At 37.3% G+C, this 21,759-nt stretch overlaps 1 protein-coding gene across 1 annotated transcript in view; it reads right to left on the reverse strand.

Moving 5' to 3' along the window:
- LOC131039414 (protection of telomeres protein 1a) overlaps positions 1 to 21,759 on the reverse strand; it is a 312,678-nt gene that overhangs the window by 76,062 nt on the left and 214,857 nt on the right. The window contains exons 7-8 of the mRNA XM_057972165.2: positions 2,336 to 2,617; positions 2,164 to 2,237 (exon numbers count right to left, since the gene is read on the reverse strand). Coding sequence (XP_057828148.2) covers positions 2,164 to 2,237; positions 2,336 to 2,617 — 356 coding nt within the window. The remainder of the gene's footprint in view (positions 1 to 2,163; positions 2,238 to 2,335; positions 2,618 to 21,759) is intronic.

A 21,759-nucleotide genomic window follows, 5' to 3' on the forward strand; every position in this document is an offset into this window, starting at 1 on the left:
CTAGTTGAGTATTCCAAAAACACCTTTGCATGCGAGTTGATGGATGGTAAGGTTTAGGATGACAAATACACGCTAGTGGATGCTATCATCTACTACAAGGACAAATTTACTTGGTTCTTGAATCAAACCTTATGGAGAGTATTTTTTAAGAGCCATCCATAATATACCACTGGTAGGACATCCAAAATACTTTAAGACATACCAACAAGTTAGGGAGAAGTTCTCTTGGAAGGGTCTCAAGGATGATATCGTCTCACGTACACAAGTGTCTAACTTGCTAGCAAAACAAGTCAAAACACACTTTCCCAACAGAATTGCTACAACCATTACCTACTCTAGAGCCGAAATGGGAGAGTGTATCTATGGATTTCATCACTGGTCTACCAATGGTTTAGGGCAGAGATAGTATTTTTGTGGTAGTTGATCAGTTGACCAAGTTTGCACATTTCTTCGCCATCTCATTGGAATATAAGGTACAGCAAGTTGCAAAACTATTCTTCAAGGTGTTCAAACTGCATGGATTGTCGAGAAATATAGTCAATAGCATAGCAGGTTTCTCAATGCTTTTTGGCATGAATTGTTCAAGTTGGTTGGCACTAAATTGACCCCTAGTACCAGTTACCACCCTCAAACTAATGGCCAGACAAAGATTGTGAACAAATGGGTTGAGGGATATTTGTGTAACTAAGGCAATAGAAGGCATGAATCAAGTGGTTGCATTTGGGTGAACATTGTTACGACACCATCTATCACATGTCAATTGGAATGAGTCCTTTTAGAGTTTTATATGGAAATGATGCTCCATCATTTTTGGATCTAGCTTTTGGTGATAGCAACGCTCCCAAAGCTAAAGACTACATTCAAGAGTCATGACATCCTTAAGACACTTAAGGATAATCTTCAAAGTGCTTAGATCAACATAAAATACATACTAGAGAAACAGGAATTGCCCAAAATCGCTGAGTTTGGGCGATTCTCGAGTCGAGTTGCCCTCCCCGAGTTTGCCAGGCTTGGACTCGGACTCGAACGAGTCCAGAGGGTCAAACTCGGCAAAATCGCCAACTTGGCGAAATCACCCAAACTCGCCCAAAATCGGAAGTCCCGATGACTGGCATACCACAATATTAGATAAGGATATAAGCTGCTAGTTAATATACACATTCTGAGTTTGCCTCCTATTCCTTTCTTCTTCCATTAACCTTCCTTAATTCCTATCCTTCCTCCTTTCTTCCTTTCTTCATTCCATATCCTTTTATACCATCCTATTTTATTGAAGAGATACATCCCTTGGAAAAGAGACATCCATTTAAAGGGTTGTGCCTCCTCATTGTTGTCTATCAGACCTGCATTTCTTATTTAAATCAGATCTGCACTTCTGATTCCCTTGAGTATTCCCCTCAAATGAGGTTCTCTTCTCCCTTTTATATCTCATGTTTGAGGGAGTCCACTTTTCATTTCATGTATTTTGACCATTCATTAACTTAATTAAATTTTACTTACGTTTAATTATATTCTTTTACTTTTTAATTTAAATTTTATTTTTATCCTTTTGTATTTTAATTTTATTAGTATTATTTATTATTAAATTCTATTTCAAAGTGGGGACATTACAAACTAATACAGCTAATATACAATTAAAGTACACTATAAAATTAAAAAATTGCTTTTATTACATCAATAAAGGCTATAATAATCTAGAATTTAATGCAAACGAACTCCACATTACTATTATTTTTACCTTGTAAATTGAAAATTATCAGTTGTTTAACAATTGAAATGGCATGTAAATGCAAAATAATAGTTTTAAGTCTTGTAGTCATGCTTATCTACCAGCATAACCCTCTACATCAATTCAATGATCAGCCTACATTTGGTTGCAGACAGATTGCATATCACTGCATACTAAGTTAACTTCAACATAAATAAAACGATCAATTGATTGATCATCTACATATTATTGATATGATAAATGAATTCTAAATTAAAGTTCCAAGATTACTATGATCAACTCTATTATGAAAGGTAAATATAGCATTTACTATGCAAGAGTGCTACAGATAAAAGTTCTGAATTGTGTCTCAAATTCACTCATTCCCTATAATTATGCTACTGAAGAATATATGGCTTTAGTACACATGTTAAAGAAAGCCAGTTCCAAAATACCTGTTATACCATCCAGAATCTTCGGACACCACTGAGGCAAGTATGAATTTGTTTCAAGGCGTTCTGCAGAATCTCTGACACTCAACAAGCATCTCAAAACAATTCAATATTTACCAAAGGAAAACCAGTAAATGACCTCCAACTTTGTAAAGGGAAACAAAAAAAAACATACCTTACATACATTTTCTCCATCTCAGGGGAAATACTAGAAACCTTACTTTTATCAGTCATAACTCCTTCCCAGAGCCCTGAATTTCTACGACAAGTCATGTTACGAAGTTTCACCCAACGCCCTATTTTCGGAAATCGTGACTGAAGTTCATTGATAGGCATCTCTACATATACTGGAATAACAGAGCCCACAGATGGAAAATTACATAAATCATTTCTTTGTAGAGCAATTAGAGAGGATTCCCCAAAAGGATCAGCGACAATGTCCGTTTCTTCTTCTTGCCTGTTTAAGAAAACAGTTGTAATAACTTAAGGAATAAAAGTAGACATCTAACTAATTGCTTGCAATGTACAATATCCACATGGAAAATAGGAGTCTATCATGGTTGATCTTGAAAGCAAGTTGACCCTTCAGATATGCAAACTAGTTTCTAACTTTCTAGGGCAAAGAAACCAACTGAAGATACAAAAGTCCCTTACTAAATTACAATCATTATTGGCAACATGTCCATAACAATGCTCTTAAACTAATTTTTCACCTAGTGTGGCTCCAGATTTCTTAGGAATAATGCCCCATATTTGCTCCATAATCCTTAGAAATAAAATATTAATAAATTATCTATTAACAGTGACCAAATGTGACTAGATTTCCTAGAAATAAAATTAATTAATATTCATTACTGCCTGATGATTCTGCAATAGAGGTGTACTTAGCTTTATAATTGAGGATGTGCCTGAATTGGTTGTTAATAATGGAATTGTAGTATTGGTGTCTCACTTTTTGTCTGTAATAATAGATAAGTTTGAACTGTTTTGTATAGGGCAAGCTGAAGAGTTGTGTCTTTTCAAAAAATTACATATTTGCAGGCATTTGCTCAAACTTTACTCAAATCAAAACTCACAAAAAGTTAATTTAGTGATCAAAAGGATACCTAAGAAATGATTCATGTTAAACGGGTGAAACCTTTTGCATAAATTAAGATTCACCATTTAAAGCTTTAGAATACACAATTCTATGAACTGTATAAATATTGAAAAGAAACGCTTTTTCTGACGCCATACAATGGGATGATAAAGGAACTCACAGTAATACCAGTCAGAAGTCCTCTTGACAATATAGTACTAATAGAATATCATAAAGAAAATATGCAAGTTGTGTAGTGTAATTGATTATAAATATTGTATACTATTGTAAATATATGTTAACATAGTTTCTTGGAATTGCATCTATGACTCAACATGTCATGTTAAGAGTGATGGCAGTTCACTTACAATTAAGCTTCTAAAGGAAAGTATATTATTGTAAAGATATGGTAACCTAGTTTCTTGAAATTGTGTCTATGATTCAACATGTCACCTTGCTAATGCAAAACATGTCATGTTAAGAGTAATGAGGTTTTACTTATAATCAGTCTTCTACATGAAAAAGGTTTGTATCTCAACCCATAATTGGCAGCCACCACCACCTATGGATTGGATTGGAGCAAGTATAGTGGTGGTGTCATATCTGCAGGCAAGAAGAAACCGGAGTCTAAGAATTTAATTCCTCTAGATTGTAAATAATGGTGGTACAAAGGAGCTAATGCAATTATTAGCCTTGTATTATTTTTTTGGCAAAAGTAAATATATTGATATATTAAAAAGTATTGATACAAAAGAACCAGAAGAAAGGTCACATGGACAAAACTCCTGGGACATATAAAAGTCCATCAAGATGAGTAGACATGAGTAAGCCTAGCATATATTGATTTTAAATATTGTATGCTATTGTAATTCGTGAAATTTCATCTATGACTCAACATGTCAGCTTGCTAATGCTAAGCATGTCAAGAGTGATGGGAGTTTACTTGCAATCAGACTTCTACAGGAAACTCTTTAATCAAATGAAGATGTGTATCTCACCACTTAATTGGCAGCCACCACCACCTACAGATTGGATTGGAGCAAGAATAACTTCAGAATTACCCCTAATGCCCTTCATATCAACAGGCAAGAATAAGCCAGACCCTAAGAATTTGATTATTCTAGATTGGAAATCATGGGGGGTACAAAGGAGCTACTGCAATAATTAGCCTCATATCGTTTTTTTAACAAAACTAAATATATTGATATATTAAAAGATACTGATACAATACTCACAGAAAAAGGGTTGAATGGACAAAACTTCTGGTACATATATAAAAGTCCATTGTGATGACTAGAAAAGACTAAGAGCCTAGCATATTTAACGGTGAGCAAGCAATTGCATTAAAATTTGCAGAAACACAGATGCTACAAGTATTACTGTCACAGCTTGTAAATAGATATGTGTATCTGCAAAAGTTGGGACATGTGGGAGCACAATAGCACTTGCAAACTTAAGAAGCAGCCCATTTCTTCCCTCTGAACTCCAATACCATCCAGCAGTCATTTCTTCCACTTGGCCACCAGGAATTGCATTCCAAAGTTCAGCAGGAACAGTATATTCAGCATTGTGTAGCTCCTTGCATTGGTTGATCTCTTGTCAGCCCTTTGACTTTATTTGTGTTGGACAGCAAAGCAGAGTTCTCTTCTTACCTTGTCACCGCTAAGCAGATTCTCAATGGCCTCAGTACAATTAAGTACACTCTGTTAGCTTTTTTCCCAACAGCTTGAGGTTTTCTTTTTGCTAATTCAAACAGCTTATGATAGCCATTTGATTCCCTCTAAGTCGTTGCACAATGTTGATCAACATATTTCTGTGTTTTTGTAGCAAAGTTTGATGATGGTCCATACTTTTGAATTCCAGCATATTTGGAAGGCAATGTAGAGTGTCCTTGATTACGGCCAATGCAATATGGATTGATGTATCATTTGGGTGGGGGTTTTCACAAGGCTGGCCATTGTACCTTAGTTTGAGTGCCTGCTTTTATACTGGGTGGATGATTTCCAAGAAGGTCCTTATTGTCATAAACGTAGAAAGGGAGATTGCTTTAAGTGGTGTTTGGTGATCAGTAGCTGGGAGAGGGGCATCATAGAACTAACCCTTGGTGAAGAGAAGCAAAAAGGCATTGCTGCCCTTATTAGGGACAAGCTAAGAAATAGAGTGTAACTTTAGTTGGCTGATTAGAGTTGGTGATACAACTGGAATTGTAGGATGAAGAGTACAGGAGAAATAGAATTTACAATATAGATGAAATAAACAATACATAATAATATATCATGTGGGATTATACAAGGATAGATTTTAATTGTTGATAATGACTTAAGGCAAAAAAAATCAACTTCCTAAGCTACCGAACCATCTTACAATGAAACTTCCCATGAGAACATAACATTATGTTACCAAACTAACATTAATTTGAAAACATTAAACTAGAACTATACACTGATATTTAATATTAATTCTTACACACCACATAAACAATATGACAACTTGGATAGATTTTCACTATTTCTAATGACTTAGAAAAGGATAAAAAAATAATTCCCTAACCTACCCAACCATGTAACAATAAAACTGTAATGTCCCCATTTAGTAAAACCCTAAATTTTTGCCCTAAACTTCTATTTCCATTTAAAACAATAATTGAACAAAGAAGCATACCTGATTAAGAGCCTGCAATAGGTTAGGTATCCATTGAAACGTATATAATTGATAATTTTCTAATAAAAGATGATTAAACATAAATTCTCTACACCTAGGGTTGGGAACATTAGACCGAATAGTTTATTATGCTCCTGAATATAAATCCTGCAACAATCGCATAGAAAACACAAGTGCATATAAAACTAATGACATTGTAGCGGAAGTATATAAATACATATCTATAATGTCCCCTTTCTAGCCAGTTAACATATGATTTGTCGTTAGCCTATTTTGAGGTGATCCATGGGCTAACCAAGACATTTAAGGGGTCAGGGGAGCAAAATTTAGCCTAGGCAATTTCAGTTTCAGGCCATTCCGAGGTGATTTGAGATGATTTTGAGGAATTTACTATTTATAGTAAGTCAGCTATGTGCTAGCTCAGTGACACCAAAGACTTCATAGATAATTTTCAAGTGGATGGCAATTAATTATTTGACTGGTGTTCAATTAGTCATTTAATAATTATTTATTTAACGATAAAGTGAGATATAAAGTTAAATTAAAATATTTATCCTTATTTAATAAATGACTATAGTGGGGCAATAAAGTAATATGTTATAAATATTAAATGTTCCCTTTCACTAAAGTACATGGCACACATAAAGAGGAGCTAAATATTAAATAAAGGTATTTCTTTTATCCCACATTGACAAGATGAGTGAATGGACTCTCCTGAGAGAGTTATAAAAGAGTTCAATAGTTCTCTTTCAAGCAGGCTGGAAAATATATGAAATTGAGAATTTATCTGGAGAATTTTCTCTTGAGGGCTTGGAGGACAAAATCCCTCTTTGCTAACATTCTCTTCGCTGTTGAAAGACACAGTCAGGAAGATTGCTAAGGTTTTTCTACAAGGTAACCATGTTGAGATAATTGTTATTTATATTTGTCAATATTCAATGCCAGGAGGATTCTTTTGGAGGATTTGAGGATAGATTAATGGCTGCCCAATGTGAATGATCTGCTGGTGACATTTTACACATTTGGGAAGTACATTGCAAGCCACACACGTTAAACACAGCCCAAGAGTGTGCCGCAGCACTTGTCGGAGGACTGTAGGCGGTCGTACAAGTCTGGAACATTCACCAAGGTGCCGGTTCAGTCTCCAACACTTCAGCACCTAGCCATACATACCTGCAAATACCTGAGACAGGGCCGCACAGTTCAAAGGAGAGCAGAGATTGGGCCGTACAGATCTGTAGCTGCATATAGGGAGCCGCACATATCATGAGGACATATCAAGTCTGAAACAGAGTATGGGTCTGCATTGTGGTAGGCGTTTCCTTGACATCTTTGTTTGAGCTGCAATAATCAATGAAAATGTAATTTGAACTGAGCTTTAATGAAATATAGTTCATTGGCATTGTCTTCAACCTAGAAATATGTTAGTAGATCTGAATATTGATCTGGAAGCACAGTGGGTTCTTTAAAACCTGAATATTAATATTATCGATGAATTAGTAGATGCAATTCATTATTTTCTATGTTTGGGTTGATGTGATATATTTTACATCTACAAACATTACAAAACAGTGTGTCGAGCAAATTAGGATAGATCCTTACAATAGTATCAGAGCATGCCAAGTGTTTGACGAAATGTCAAACGACTAAAACTGAAAAACTCAAGCCAGATTTGATAGGGAACTCTACAGTGGTATCAGATCAGTGTATCCTGCCATCCTGGAGGGGACAATATGAGCAAACAGTAATATGTTTGGATTTGACCAACAACCTTTCGCCCACCATTAAAACACACGAAGAAATACAACAATATTTAATACAAGTCCAGAAGAACAAGGAGTTACAGGAGAACAAAACATTGACAATATAGGTGGGAGAAGGGATCCAGGTCAGGAGAGATTCTTCAATATGATGGAACAATTCATGCAGGGACAGCAACAGGCAGATCAGAGAGCGCAGGAACATAACTAGCGGATGGACCCGTTGTTACAAATGATGGCTAGGCAATTGGGTGTTAATTTAATGCTAATGTTGGAGGTGGAAATAATGGTGGGAACAATGGAGGTGATAATGGTGGACAAAATAGACATGGGGGTTACGGAGGAGGAAATGTGGATGACAACTTTGGACATGTAGCCCGACCCACTAGAACGGTGAGCTCTAGACCTCTTCTACCTACCTTCCCACCCAGGGCACCAGCACAGCCTACGAATGAGCCTCAGATCACCAATTTATAGGATCGATTTAGAAGAGATTGGGAAAGTGGAGGACTAGATTTTCAGGCAGCTATATCCCTGCGAGATTACATTGATGTGAGGATGATACATATGCCTCATGCCAAAGACGGGAATCAAAATTTCGAACTATGGAAAAAAGTAGGGAAGTTGACTCTACCATATTTTGACGCTTCAAGGAAGACCACAACACGAGCTTGGGTTCAAAAGGTGGACACATATCTTCAGCTTAACCATATGCCAGAAGAAGAAGCCATCAAATATGCGGCTATACACCTTGACGGCATTGCACGTGATTGGTGGCACCATGGCATGGTTACTATGGGGCATGACCCGATTACCTCTTATGTGGAATTTACTGAGAGATTGATAGAGAGATTTGACAAAAAGGACCCAGAGTTGCACTTTAAGGAACTTGCTCTGCTCAAACAATGGGGACCACTAGAGACTTATACTTTACAATTTTAGAGACTCTTAGTGTTAGTTATTGACATATCATAGAGGAGGCTCATGGTGTTGTTTATGGATGGTTTATCTGATCCGTTGAGGGGATGGATTAAGGCTTTTGATCCACCTACATTGTAGGAAGCCATTAAGAAGGATAGGGACATCGAGGCTTCTAGTTCAAGGAATAGGTTTCACTCAAAGAGTTATCCACAGAAGAAAGACAAAGACAAGAAGCATAACCAAAGTGATTGTCACCCACCCCGAAATGATTCGGGCAAACTTGACAATGACCAGTTGAATGAACTCGGGAGGAAGAAACTTTGTTTTCACTACAAGGAACCATGGGACCCTTCCCATAAGTGTACTGTTAAAACAGCAAAACAGATTGAGTATTTTTCTATTGAAGAATTAGCCTTACAGAAGTCAGAACAACAATCTGATTCGGAAAGCAGCGATGAAGAAAATACATCAAAAAGGGAGTCTGGAGAGGATAAGACCATTGCACGACTTACTGGTACCAAGTTGGCAATAACATTCAAAGTGAGGGGTGTGATATAGGGGCAACGAGTGGTTTCACTAATAGACATAGGTGCCACCCATAAATTCATTGATGAGTGCTTTGTTAAGAAGAGAGGGCTACAAACGGAAGAACCTTCCAAAATGATCACTTGGGGTAGTTCATTAGGTCCATGATCAATCCAAATACAAGTCGCTTTCCCATAACCCCCATAATCAAAATCATAATAAATTTCAAAGCTAGGATTAAGGAAAGAGACAACCTGGTGTTATTCACGCTCGAATGGAAACTCTTACTCATTGTCCACCAGTATATTGTCAGAAGAGAGACTGTCAGCTACTTCAAGAGGTCGCCACTGGTGATGTATCACCCTGCTCACATCTTTGATATGCAAATTCTCACTTGCTAGTTTCTCTTGAATTCTTCAGAATGGAGCTAGCGCAACCTTAAATTACTCTTCACTCTTCACTTCTGTGATGACAACAAGTTCAATGTTTTGCATAAACCAGGCATCCTTATGACACTCCATAAGCATATCTTCAAAAATGAGAGTCTCCTTAATAAGTTGATCTTCAAAAATTTCCTCTAATGGTTTCTGATATACAATCTCAAGTGATAGCACCCCTCCGAACTGTCCATCATTTTCTGGCTCTATTACTTCAACAATGCTTGAAATGTCTTCCCTTGGACAGCTTGAAGCTCTTCATTTGATTCTTCTTCTTGTAGAAAGGGTGAATGCTTATTTCCTTGTTCTTGGAATGGTGTAGTGTCGACTGATAGCAAGTCATTTATGCCTTTTGCTATGTTTTCGCTCTCGATCTCTTGGTGATCTTCATACTTGTCCACGTTTGTAGAACTTCATATCCTGATGTTTCCACACATTGGTCCTCACTCCCAATCATCTTGGTGATTTGAACATCTATTGTTTCCTCAACTTCCTTGGATGTAAGGTAGGCAAAGCTAGGCAAAGCTATGACTCATTGTAACACATTGATCATCAAGTTGAACCATGCTATCAGCTGGCCACTATTCCAATAATGCTTCGGGAGGTTGGAGTTGATGATGAATCATGCCACTCGCATCGACTCGTTTGTCTTGGTATGACGTTGGCAGTGTCTCCTCTTGTGATTCCTGCATGAGATCTTTCAACGCCCCCTCGAATAGTATGATGGTGGTGATATCTTTTAGCACCCCCTTAAATTGGTCTTCATATTTGGGCTTACTTGTGATAACTTGTAATTCTTTGTACAACATATCTATATGATTGTCGTCTTCTCCAAAGACGCCTGAAATCTCTTCCACTAACCTCCGTTTGTAGTAGGAATGAAAACTGTTCAAGGAATTCCTCTTCTTGTAATGGATGTGAATCATTTTCTCCTTTGATGGTCAGAGTGACACCTTGATCATATCTTGCTACCACTTTTCTTTCAACTAGTTCATCTACACTAGCTTCTTGTGATTCTTCCCCTTGCGATAAAGTTGTAGCGTACTCCTCTTTAGATGCAAGGCCTAGAGAGCTATCTATTGTGATACATTGATGATCATGTGGACTTGTGTCATCGACTTGCAACTGGCTTCCTTTACTGTAGGATGATGTAGCAATGTCTTGTTCTTGTGTTCTTCTAAATTCAGCTGCAAGGTATTCACTCCAATATCTGATCATGATACACTCTTCCTTGGATAAGACTAGCAATCCAAACTGAAATCTGACTTGACTGATAGCCATTTCACACAATGAGCAAGTAAACTCGGAGTGGGGTGCATTGTGAATTCTACACCATGTTGGTAGCAATATTTTTTCTAAGCACAGTATACCTTTGATAGCAAGTGAGTTTTGATCGTCCCTAAGAATCTCAAAATAGGATCTTTACTCATTGGGACACTGAAATTTCCTTCTTCTGCCTTTGGCTTTGGGACATCCCAAAAGAAGATCTTTCCTTGCATTGTCGATTCCATCCTTGACAAGAATGTCAAGCAATGCATTTCATCATGTTCATTCGTCTCATGGATTCTACACTGCCCTTGCGATGCAAACTCGGACAAACGGTGTGGATGAAGTTGCGCTTTCAATATCCACCAAAGTTGAAGGATATCAACTTGTTGCTCATCTTGGTGATGCTGCCGCTCCATTTGAGAGATCTTTCTTTCTGAATTTTCAGATTTTTTTTTTTTTTTTTTTAATTTTCTTGTTCTTCACCTTTTTAGATTTTTTGGAATAAAAGAGATCTAGCAAATCTCAAATTTAACTAAAGGCTCAATTGGTTCCAGCTACCTAAACTGCTTTCTTTAGAAGCCCAATTGATAGTCCAACGTTCTTTCTTTCCACTGAACTCATCTGTTCAAGAGTTCGCATTCATGCTTTTGTTGTCAGGCCAATTCTGTTGAGCGCAAAGAAGAGTAGAAAAGTCTTGAGATTACTCCTACAAATATAAATTGATAAGGTCTGGAGTTTAGTATTCACAATGATCGTCCCTCCTTCTAGCGCCAATTCTATTGATGATGTTTTTACGCACTATGCAACATAGAATAAAATACTAAGTATTCTATCCTCTCTTGAACAAAGACTCCCAAATGCTAAGTTGTGTGATCAAGTGGGACAACTTCAAGGTTCTTGAATGTCAGGTCTTGACGTGCTCTTGGATAGACTCAGTTGTATATGATGTGATATTGTTGGGATCACAAGGTAGACTTACGTTGGATGCTTGATTGTTGCTGGAACGTGGGATTTCACTTGATTTGAAAAAAGAAAAAAATGATAAGGGTTTAAGAGGCTATTCTAACTCGAAGAATGTAAGAGCAATGGACAATCTTTGATGAAATTCAACTAAGTCTTGCTTTGACATACGTCGAACATCTCCACAAGGCTAGTACGATCTTCTAAGGATAGCTTTATGATTTTCAAATCACCACCACAAGCATAGACACCATCATGTTGATGCATATCAACAAAGGAGTGATAATTGAAGTTAAGCTTTGGTTAAGATGGATCCAGTTGACTACGCAAGGCACTTTACCATTGGCAAGGTGTTAGTAGTATGGATGTACAAATTTCACCATTGATCATACACAAAGTTCTTCCATTCCTTTAAACAACATGAAAATCAAATGAGAAGTAGAGACCCTGCAAATTGTTGAATCAACATATAGAATTCACCATATCTTCAATGAAGTTTACATGCCTTCCGCAACGAAGTCTTGGCAACAATCTTTGCCTTCTCTTCGTACTCTACTCTATTTGCTATCTACTATTGAGCTACTAACTATTGACCTTTATAAATGAAGAATTTGAATCCTATATAGTGCTCTCATTAAAATTGAAAGGCTCAGATTGATTCACAATCAATGGCCAAGATTGAAAGCAGAGAAACGGGACTCGCCCGGACTCGCCCAGACTCGGCGAGTCCGAGTACGAGTCATGCTCAGCGAGTCCTAGGGACTCGGACTCGGACTCGGACTCGTTCGAGTCTGGGGAGTAAACTCGCCAGACTCGCTGAGTTGGCGAGTTTGGCTCAAAATCGCCAAACTCGGCGAGTCCTGAGCCCCAGACTCGGCTACTGGCTGGGTTAATAAAATGACAAAAAAAAAACATTTTAAAAAGTTTTTTTTAAAAGTAATAAGTTTTTTTGGAAGGGTCAGGAGCGAAATTTGACATTTTGGTCTCTCCGTATAAGAAAGAAGAAAGATATAAGGAAATGTCACTTATACTTTAAGTTATATTCCATATATACTGTCAGGATGTTTGAGAGTGGTTTCGGGCCTCCAGGAGTTATATTGCAAAATCTAGTTTTTGGAGGATTCTTCAGTTTTCCAGTCTTAGTCAAATTTCAGGATCAGGACATTCCAGACTTAGCCAAATTTCAGGGCATTTGAAGATCAGGATGACATTCCAGACTTTATCACTCACCAACTTGACCTAGCTCGGACCTTCAAGAATGATACTCACTCACCAAGCAAGACCCAATTAGCAACAAGAGCAAAACCAGGCCCTAAGGAAGACTCTCAAAGAAACCCTAATTCAGACTTGTAATAAGTTTTTTTGGCCTCATGGGGCGCTGCCCCTCGACCTCGCCCTGTATCACGACAGGGAGTGCGCAAGGGGTGCTGCCCCTTGACCCCACAAGGGGCAATGCCCCTTGACCCCACCTTGGGGGCACTGCCCCCAAACCCAGGACCTACCTTAGATGCCTTTGCAGGGGGCCGGGGCCGGAGGGTGCAGGCTCCTCTAAGCCATAGACTTGTAGTTGTATTTACCTTTGGTATTTGTATGAAACATTTCATGATGATCATATGATGACATGGATTTTTTATTCCATGAGTTTTGTAATATTGTATACATCTGACAATATTTATATATCTATGTTTGTTATTTTCTTCAGCTACAATTTGCGTTTATGCTTATGTAATTGATGTATACTTGTGTATGTAATCAAATGAGCCGAGTTTGATGATGTTATTGTGTCTTTAAGGTGTATTCAATAAAGGGTGTCTGAAACAAGTTTTAAATATTTAAAAATCTCTAAATTTCTTTAGTTTTTCACTATCCCGAGTCCAGCCGAGTCTGACGCCGAGTTGGCCTTGCCGAGTCCGAGCCGAGTCCGAGTCCCGTTTCTTTGATTGAAAGATAGAACCCCTAATTAGGGTTTGTTATACCCATTACAAAACATTTAATGCTTCACCAATGACAAATTTACAAATGATGGGACACATGTCCTTTGAAAATTAAACCAATAGATGGTGATGGTAGGTACATCGAACTTTGTGCCCATGTGGTAGTTATCTTATTTGATGGATGAGTCCAGTTCATTGAATCTGGACGCCTTATCCTAGAATAATATTATTGGATAAGTGATGACTAGGTGCCAACTCAGCTTTGCTCGATCTTTGTAACTCATCACAAGTTGTAGATGAATGAGGCATATCTCTTGATACTCAACATTTCAAGCTCCTGCGTGATGATGACTTTGCTCATATTGATCTTCTACCTTTCATTAACTCTTCTAAAACAATCTCGTCAAGCAGTAACATTCTTGTTCTGGGTAGTGTTGATGTGTTTTTTATGCACATGCGAACACAGAATAAAATACCTAAAGGTACCTTATCCTCTCTTGAGCAAAGTTTCCCAACTGCTGAAGATCTCGCCGAAGGATCAGTCGAAGCAACTCCAAGGTTCTTGTATGTAGGTTCTCTACTCGTGGATAAGCTCTCTATGGTATGATGTGATTTTGCTGGAATCACAAGGGGACTTACACTTGACGACCTAAACGTCTGATTTGCTGGAATCACAGGTCCTATTAACTAACTACAAGATAAACAAATGACAAAAGATGCAGGGTTCAGGAGGTCTACTCTACTACCTAGAATGCGAGAAGATGGTTGAACGACTAGGTGGAGTCCTACTGGGCTGGGTCTCACCATCAAGTTGAACAATTCAACACCAACTCAATGCGATCTTCTGGGGGATGCTTCAAATATATTTTCGGACACCTTCAGATACTGATCATCATTCAAGTTAATGCATGAACAATAGACGTGTAACGACTTGAGATTAAGCTCATTTTATGCCAGTTGACCACGCAGGGCGCACTTACAGTCAGTAAGAGGCTAGTGGTATGGATTAGACGGATTCCACATAGGTGCATTCAACAACTTCTTTCATTCAATTTAATTATCTATCATCTAAAATGAAGATTCAACAAGAGACCATGCATATTGCAACGAAATGACATATTTCACCATATCTTCAATGAAAAAGAAGTCTTTACAATTAAGGCAACAATGTCTTGTCTTCTCTTCCTAGTCTATTCTAATTGCTATTCTATCTGCTCTTCTACTACCTATTCACCGACTATCAACTATTTTCTCCCTATTGTCTATTAGCTAACCATTAGCCTTTACAAATGAGGAGCCAGGGCTTATATAGCACCCTCAATACAAATCGATGGCTCAGATCAACTTGAAATCAATGGCCGAGATCTTACAACGAAAACCCTAATTAGGGTTTGTTACAACAAACTCAATTCTGGCCAATGAAACAATTGTATTGTTTGGACACATGTCTTCTCTGGAATATTTGACCAATAGAGAACTGGGGTAGGTACATCGAAGTTTGTGCCATCTCCAATGAGTCAGGTACATTGAATCTGGACACGTTGAGGTGGACCAATCCGACTGGAGGAGTGATGCCTGGGATGCCACCTTGTCTGACACTTGTAACTTGGTAGATGCTCAATTCGATGATGCTGAGAAGCTAACTTTAATTAACTCTTCTGGAACTGTCTGCTTCTTCAACGAACCCTTGCTTTAACCTCCTTTGTCTTTGATGTGCAAGATAGATGGTGTACCTTTCATTCAAATGATGGACTAGAAGAGGTCGTCCCTGATGATGCTGGACCGGAGAAGGTCGTCCTTGTTGATGCTGGACTGGAGAAGGCCGTCCTTGTTGATGCTGGACTGGAGAAGGTCGTCCTTGTTGATGCTGGACTGGAGAAGGTTGTCCTTGTCTTGGCTTGATCTTCTTTCATCTGCAAAAACAAATCAAAAGATGATTAAGGACATAATAAATTCATTTCAACATAGTATTTCACACCTTAAATCATCAACAAAAGATATTAAAATGAAGTTAGTCCAAGACTCTTTCCAGGGATAGGTCCTATAAGAATTTCGCCCTGGACCCTTTGGAAGGGTCAGGAGCGAAATTCCAATTTTAGCTCAACATATGCATCTTTGATGGTCAAGAGTCTATCCAAGGCAATCCAAATGGTATCTCTCACCCTTGTTTAGGCCTGACTTCACTCAAATCTTGAGGAAAAAGGTGGTTTTAGGGTTTTTCGCTCTGGATCCTTTGGAAGGGTCAGGAGCAAATTTTTTGTTTGTAGCTCACTTCTCCATCATTTCAACTTCAAATCACTTCACAAGGCAAGGAAACGCTTCTCTTCTCTCATCCAACTCCAATTTGACTTAATTTTGCAAGGAGAAAAAGGTGATTGAACAATTTTCGCCCTCGACCCTTTGGAAGGGTCAGGACTGAATTTCTTCCTTTAGCCCAAAATCATCATTTCTGGAGACAACAATCAACTCAAGGGAAATCTCAAGGGCATCTTTCACCTTGGCCTAGGCATGGTTTAGCATAAATTTGAAAGGAATATGTAAACTTTAGGATTTTCGCTCTGGACCCTTTGGAAGGGTCAAGAGCGAAAATCTTGTTTTAGGGTTATTTCCTCATCCTTTCAACTTCAAATCACCTCCAAGACTTAGAACACCTTGCCTCCCTCCTCTCTAGGCCATAAAAATCAAAATTTTACCTTGCCTTGCAAAGAAAATAGGTGGAATTGGGATTTTTGCTCTGGACCCTTTGGAAGGGTCAGGAGCGAAAATCTTGACTTGAGATTACTCCTTCATCATTTGTCCTCAATCAACTTCAACAGGGCAAGAACACCTCTCCTCGCACCCATCCAAGCCATGAAAACCTAACATTTGACTAGACTTGCAAGGAAAATAGGTGGTTTTAAGATTTTCGCTCTGGACCCTTTGGAAGGGTCAAGAGTGAAAATCACTTTTTGGCTCAATTCCTTCAAGTTTGATAATCATTGCTAAGTCAAAGTCATTCCTGAGGACCTCTCCCATCAAAACTCGCCCTAGTCAGCACTTGGCTTGGCACAAAATTGGGAAAAAAGGTGATTTAGAGAAAATTCGCTCTGGACCCTTTGGAAGGGTCAGGAGCGAATTTCTTAATTTAGGCTTATTCCTCCATCATTTCAAGTTGCATTCACCTCAAAAGGCTAGAAAACACTTCTCGTCTCACGTCCAACCCAAGTTTCACTTGATTTGGCAAGGGAAAATAGGTGTTTGAAGAATTTTCGCCCTGGACCCTTTGGAAGGGTCAGGAGCGATTTTCATCATTTGGCTCAATTCCTTCAAACTTGATAATTATTGACCATTCAAGGACATGCCTAAAGACACCTCTAATCTTGACCCACACTAGACTTGGCATAAATTTGAGGGAAAAGATAGGTTTTGAGAAAATTCGCTCTGGTCCCTTTGGAAGGGTCAGGAGCGAAAATCTCATTCTTGACCAAAAATCATCATTCTTTCAACTTGAAACTTCATTGCAAGGTAAAATCTCATCTCTCTTCGCCCTAGGAACAAGGTTTTAAGCCTAAGAAAGGTCAAAAAGTAGGCTTGTAAGGAATTTCATTCTAGACCCTTTGGAAGGGTCAAGAGCGAAATTTCCTTCCTTGGCTAAAACACTCATTCCTCAACTCTTTCAAACATCCTTAAGGATTTCAATATGCCCATTCTCTCTTTCAACATGCCTTGGACATCAAAATTTGACCAAATAAGGAAAGAAATGAGGTCTAGGAGGATTTTCGCTCTGGACCCTTTGGAAGGGTCAGGAGTGAAAATCTTAGTTTAGGCTTGATCACTCACTTTTCAAACTTCAAACCACCTCAAGAAGCAAACTTAGATCATTTTCCACCTAAGGAACAAGGATTGATGCCCAAATCAAGTAACAAATGAGGTTTATAGTGAATTTCGCTATGGACCGTTTGGAAGGGGCAGGAGTGAAATTTGCTTTGGACCCTTTGGAAGGGTCAGAAGCGAAATTTAACATTTTGGTCTCTCAGTCAGGATCATTTTATGGAATATAACATTTAAGTATAAGTGACTTTAAGTTATATTCCATATATACTTCCAGGATGTTTGAGAGTGGTTTCGGACCTCCAGGAGTTATAATGCAAAATCTAGTTTTTGGAGGATTCTTCAGTTTTCCAGACTTAGTCAAATTTCAAGATCAGGACATTCCAGACTTCATCACTCACCAACTTGACCTAGCTCGGACCTTCAAGAATGATACTCACTCACCAAGCAAGACACAATTAGCAACAAGAGCAAAACCAGGCCCTAAGGAAGACTCTCAAAGAAACCCTAATTCTGGGGCCCCAAAGACTCACCTCGGTTCAAGCTGAGCCTACAATCCTATTGATCCCCTGGCGACACTCAAAATGCAAAGGCTAATAGACAAACCCTAAACACCTAGAAAGCAAAAAAAGTAGGGGTCCCCATTTGCAATGGGGCGATGTGTGAATACGACACAACAGGTAGTATGCATGGGATGCACTTAATATGTATGCTTAATATATGAAGCCTGCTGATGTTCATATAGACAATTTAATAGTATTATAAATATTGATTTTATATTTATATATATATATATATATAGTTATAATCATTATAATATTTTCTGGAAACTACTCTGCAGTAATATATATTATAATAACATCTGAAAATAATTATTTATAATGTCTTAATCAAATAAATAACAATACTAGATTGCAAATCAGAAAGAGCTTATAAACAGTAAGAAGAATTTATTTATATATAATTCTTGATACTATTGACAGTATTTAAGAAGTTGGGAATTGAGATGTTTCCAAAGAGGGGCAGTCTAAATCCAGACAATAGGGTGATTCCCAAGCGAGGGGGGATCAACATCCCGAGAACCTTGGTCTCAAGATAGGAAGGGCTTGGATCTGTAAACTTTGAGGGAACCTATTGTATTTGGTATCTAAACGCTTTGGTAACATCCACATCTTCTTCTTTTTTTAAACTGAAGTAGTAACAAAGTTTGACACTTGCATTAAGAATTACGGATGTATGATAGATGAGCAAGTTAATTATTAAAAAATTAATTGATTGAACCATGGAATGTTACTGATTTGATTTGTGTTAAGATAGAATTGTCTCCTAATCAATTTAGTTTAAGTCATAAGTACATTGAAATAGGTTAATTATGGTTATAACAAGCCTAAACCTAGTAGGGGACATTACAAATGGTATCAAAGCTTTGATCTTGCCAACCTGTAGGGTAGTAAAGATGAATCAATGAATCATCCCAGTGCATAAGAAAGAATCTAACAATATGAGTATTTGAATGTATGCTTCGTGCCTGCATATATCCATGTGTATACTCTGTGTTTTCAAGTGTATGCTCTTTTACTTAATATTAGTAAATCAAAAGATACAAATTTATTACGTTTGAGGTCATAGACGCGAGGCATGTTATTGTGCAAACATTTGTCAATCCAAAATCCAATAAGAAATCTTGTCTTGAATCATAGGCCTTGCCATTACCAAATCTGAGTTGTTGAGAACATTAGACAAACAAAAAAATATATTGTCCTCATATCTTAGACGATGATCAACCTCATAGTAGTTTACTGAGGCAAGTATACTAACCATCATTGAGTAAGATCATATTAGTATGAGTTGCTTGAGGACAAGCAAATTTAGGAAGGGCGGACTGTCATGCCCCGATTTTGTATTAACAAATTAGATTAATAAACAAAACCATACACATTCTAAGGTGATAATGTATATGCAAACCTGACAACATTAGTATTTAATATTCTTTTAAATCAACCGTTTGAAAGATAAATTGGATTAATTGTCATAAAGTAATAAATAGGTATTAGTAGTGGCAGACCAGATCTTACGCATGCCAGATCTGTCTGCCTTTGCAACAATTAAATAGATCACTAATTTATGCAGCGATGTGAATGTTGAAAATATTAGTTGTTAGTCAACACATTAATGAAGAGGCACGATTTGTCTAAAGAGAAGGTGCGATCAAGGAAAGGTTGTATCCATCACCAAACAAAAGGGTGCAACCATTCAACCATTCGAATATATATTTAATAAGAATCGCATACTCTTTAAGGATTAGGGGAGATTGATATTGAGGATTATTAAATCCCAACGATCTGCTAAAACACTTTAGCCTTACACCGCAGAGGCACTGTGAAGGACGACATAGACAAAAGTCCGACCTGGCAAATCTATTAACGGGTATGTGGAGAATACCTTATTTAAACAGTACTATGAACAAACTTTTTATATAAACAAATATATGTATGAATACAGTACCATCCTTATTATTATCAGGTACTGAGGAGAAGAGCAGGGATGTGGTCAAGGAAAGGCCTGTGTAAATCCAACCAATGAGTTGTCCCAAGATAGTGTAGGGATCAGCGACCCTGAGCACCTTGCGGGCGGGGCCCAAGAAAGGCTTAAGGGCTTGGATCCGACTACTTGAGGGAAGCCATTGAGTTTGGTGTCAAAGCAACCTGTCTCCACCTTGTATCTTCTCTCGGACTGGGAACATAATAAGACTGGCATGTTACCGATGATTTATTAATATTCACAATACTTAGCATCTTGTGTTTACCTCTCGAATTAAGTTAAAATATTACTTTACTTTCAATTCTTGTACAATGAACATGGTATTATGATGACTAAATTGGAAAAACTTACTTGGGGACATTACATACAAATACATTATTTTATACTAGAACTAAAGATTTATGTAGAGATAGATTTATATGAACCAAAACTCCCACATTTGCATGAATAAGTATGCACAGTATAAAGTCTATCTCTACTTGGTTGAAAAGATAAATTATTTATATATATTGATAGATAATATATGATTATCTTAACCTTACGAAACATGTGATAGGATATAAGGATATTTCCAATAAATGAAAATTATCATGCATGCCATGAAGGGCATTATATGGAATTGTCTCTTGTAGGGGTTCAGAGATAATCTATTATGTGCTTTTGGATTAAATAATTTTGGATCATTTTTTTCCTTTTTGTTAGTAGGTTGACATGATAGTATGTGATATTCAATTTAGGGTTAACTAACTTGAATAAACAAGAAATTATTATATTCAAGTACTTCTATTTCTTTTCAATGAGAGTAGTTGGATCCTTGTGTCGATAAAGACCATAAGTCCCATGGCTTGAGTCAAATATGAAATCGTATGTTTAGGGTCAAATTAAGAAAAGCCTCTTGTTAATAGTTAGATTCCTTAGATATTAAATATCTAGGGATAGGAACTATAATTATATTTTTAACTCGATTCAATATAAAGTAATTGATTGGTTTGGTTCCTTATATTAACATTAAATGATACTTATAACCAATAATTTATATTTCATATATTAATGACAAATGTTGGTGAATTATGGCAATTTCTTACTCAATTTGGTTATTTGAAGGTTAGCAATATGTAGTATGAATATGATTATCAAAGCCTGAGCTCTCATAGGTCTTGGAAGGATGTTGAGCGATCATTAGCAATGCATGTTAAGGATTATTATTATTCTGTGAATTCAATTACTTCACATATCTTATTGAAATGACTTTCTTGAAAGATGTAATCAAATTTTTATAACTAAACTTGTGAATAATCATAGACTGATGCATTTGTATGCACGTATGTGTTTTTGTTTACTTAAATTGTTGATGAAGATCTCATATTCATATGTGTAGTCTAGTAAGATTCTATTTGATTGATGATATGTTGAAGATTCCTTTTCAGAATTACTAGATATGATGTTCTCTCTTTAAGTATCTCATGTATGTAATTCTTATCTATAGAATAAAATGTGACTGAAATATTCATTGGCTTCAAGAATAGATGCATGGATGCATTCATGCGTTTTCTCCATGTTGAGATATTCCTGTTATGCTCACCTTTTGGGATAAATGCAATTAAGATGAAATTGAAATCTTGAAATGATTTTAGATAGATAAGAAAAATTGTTGCTTTTATCTTCTTGTGTGTGTTATGTGCATCTTGTGTGCCCATGTTATC

This window comes from Cryptomeria japonica, chromosome 10 (genome assembly GCF_030272615.1).
Source record: "Cryptomeria japonica chromosome 10, Sugi_1.0, whole genome shotgun sequence".
NCBI classification, from domain to species: Eukaryota; Viridiplantae; Streptophyta; class Pinopsida; order Cupressales; family Cupressaceae; genus Cryptomeria; species Cryptomeria japonica.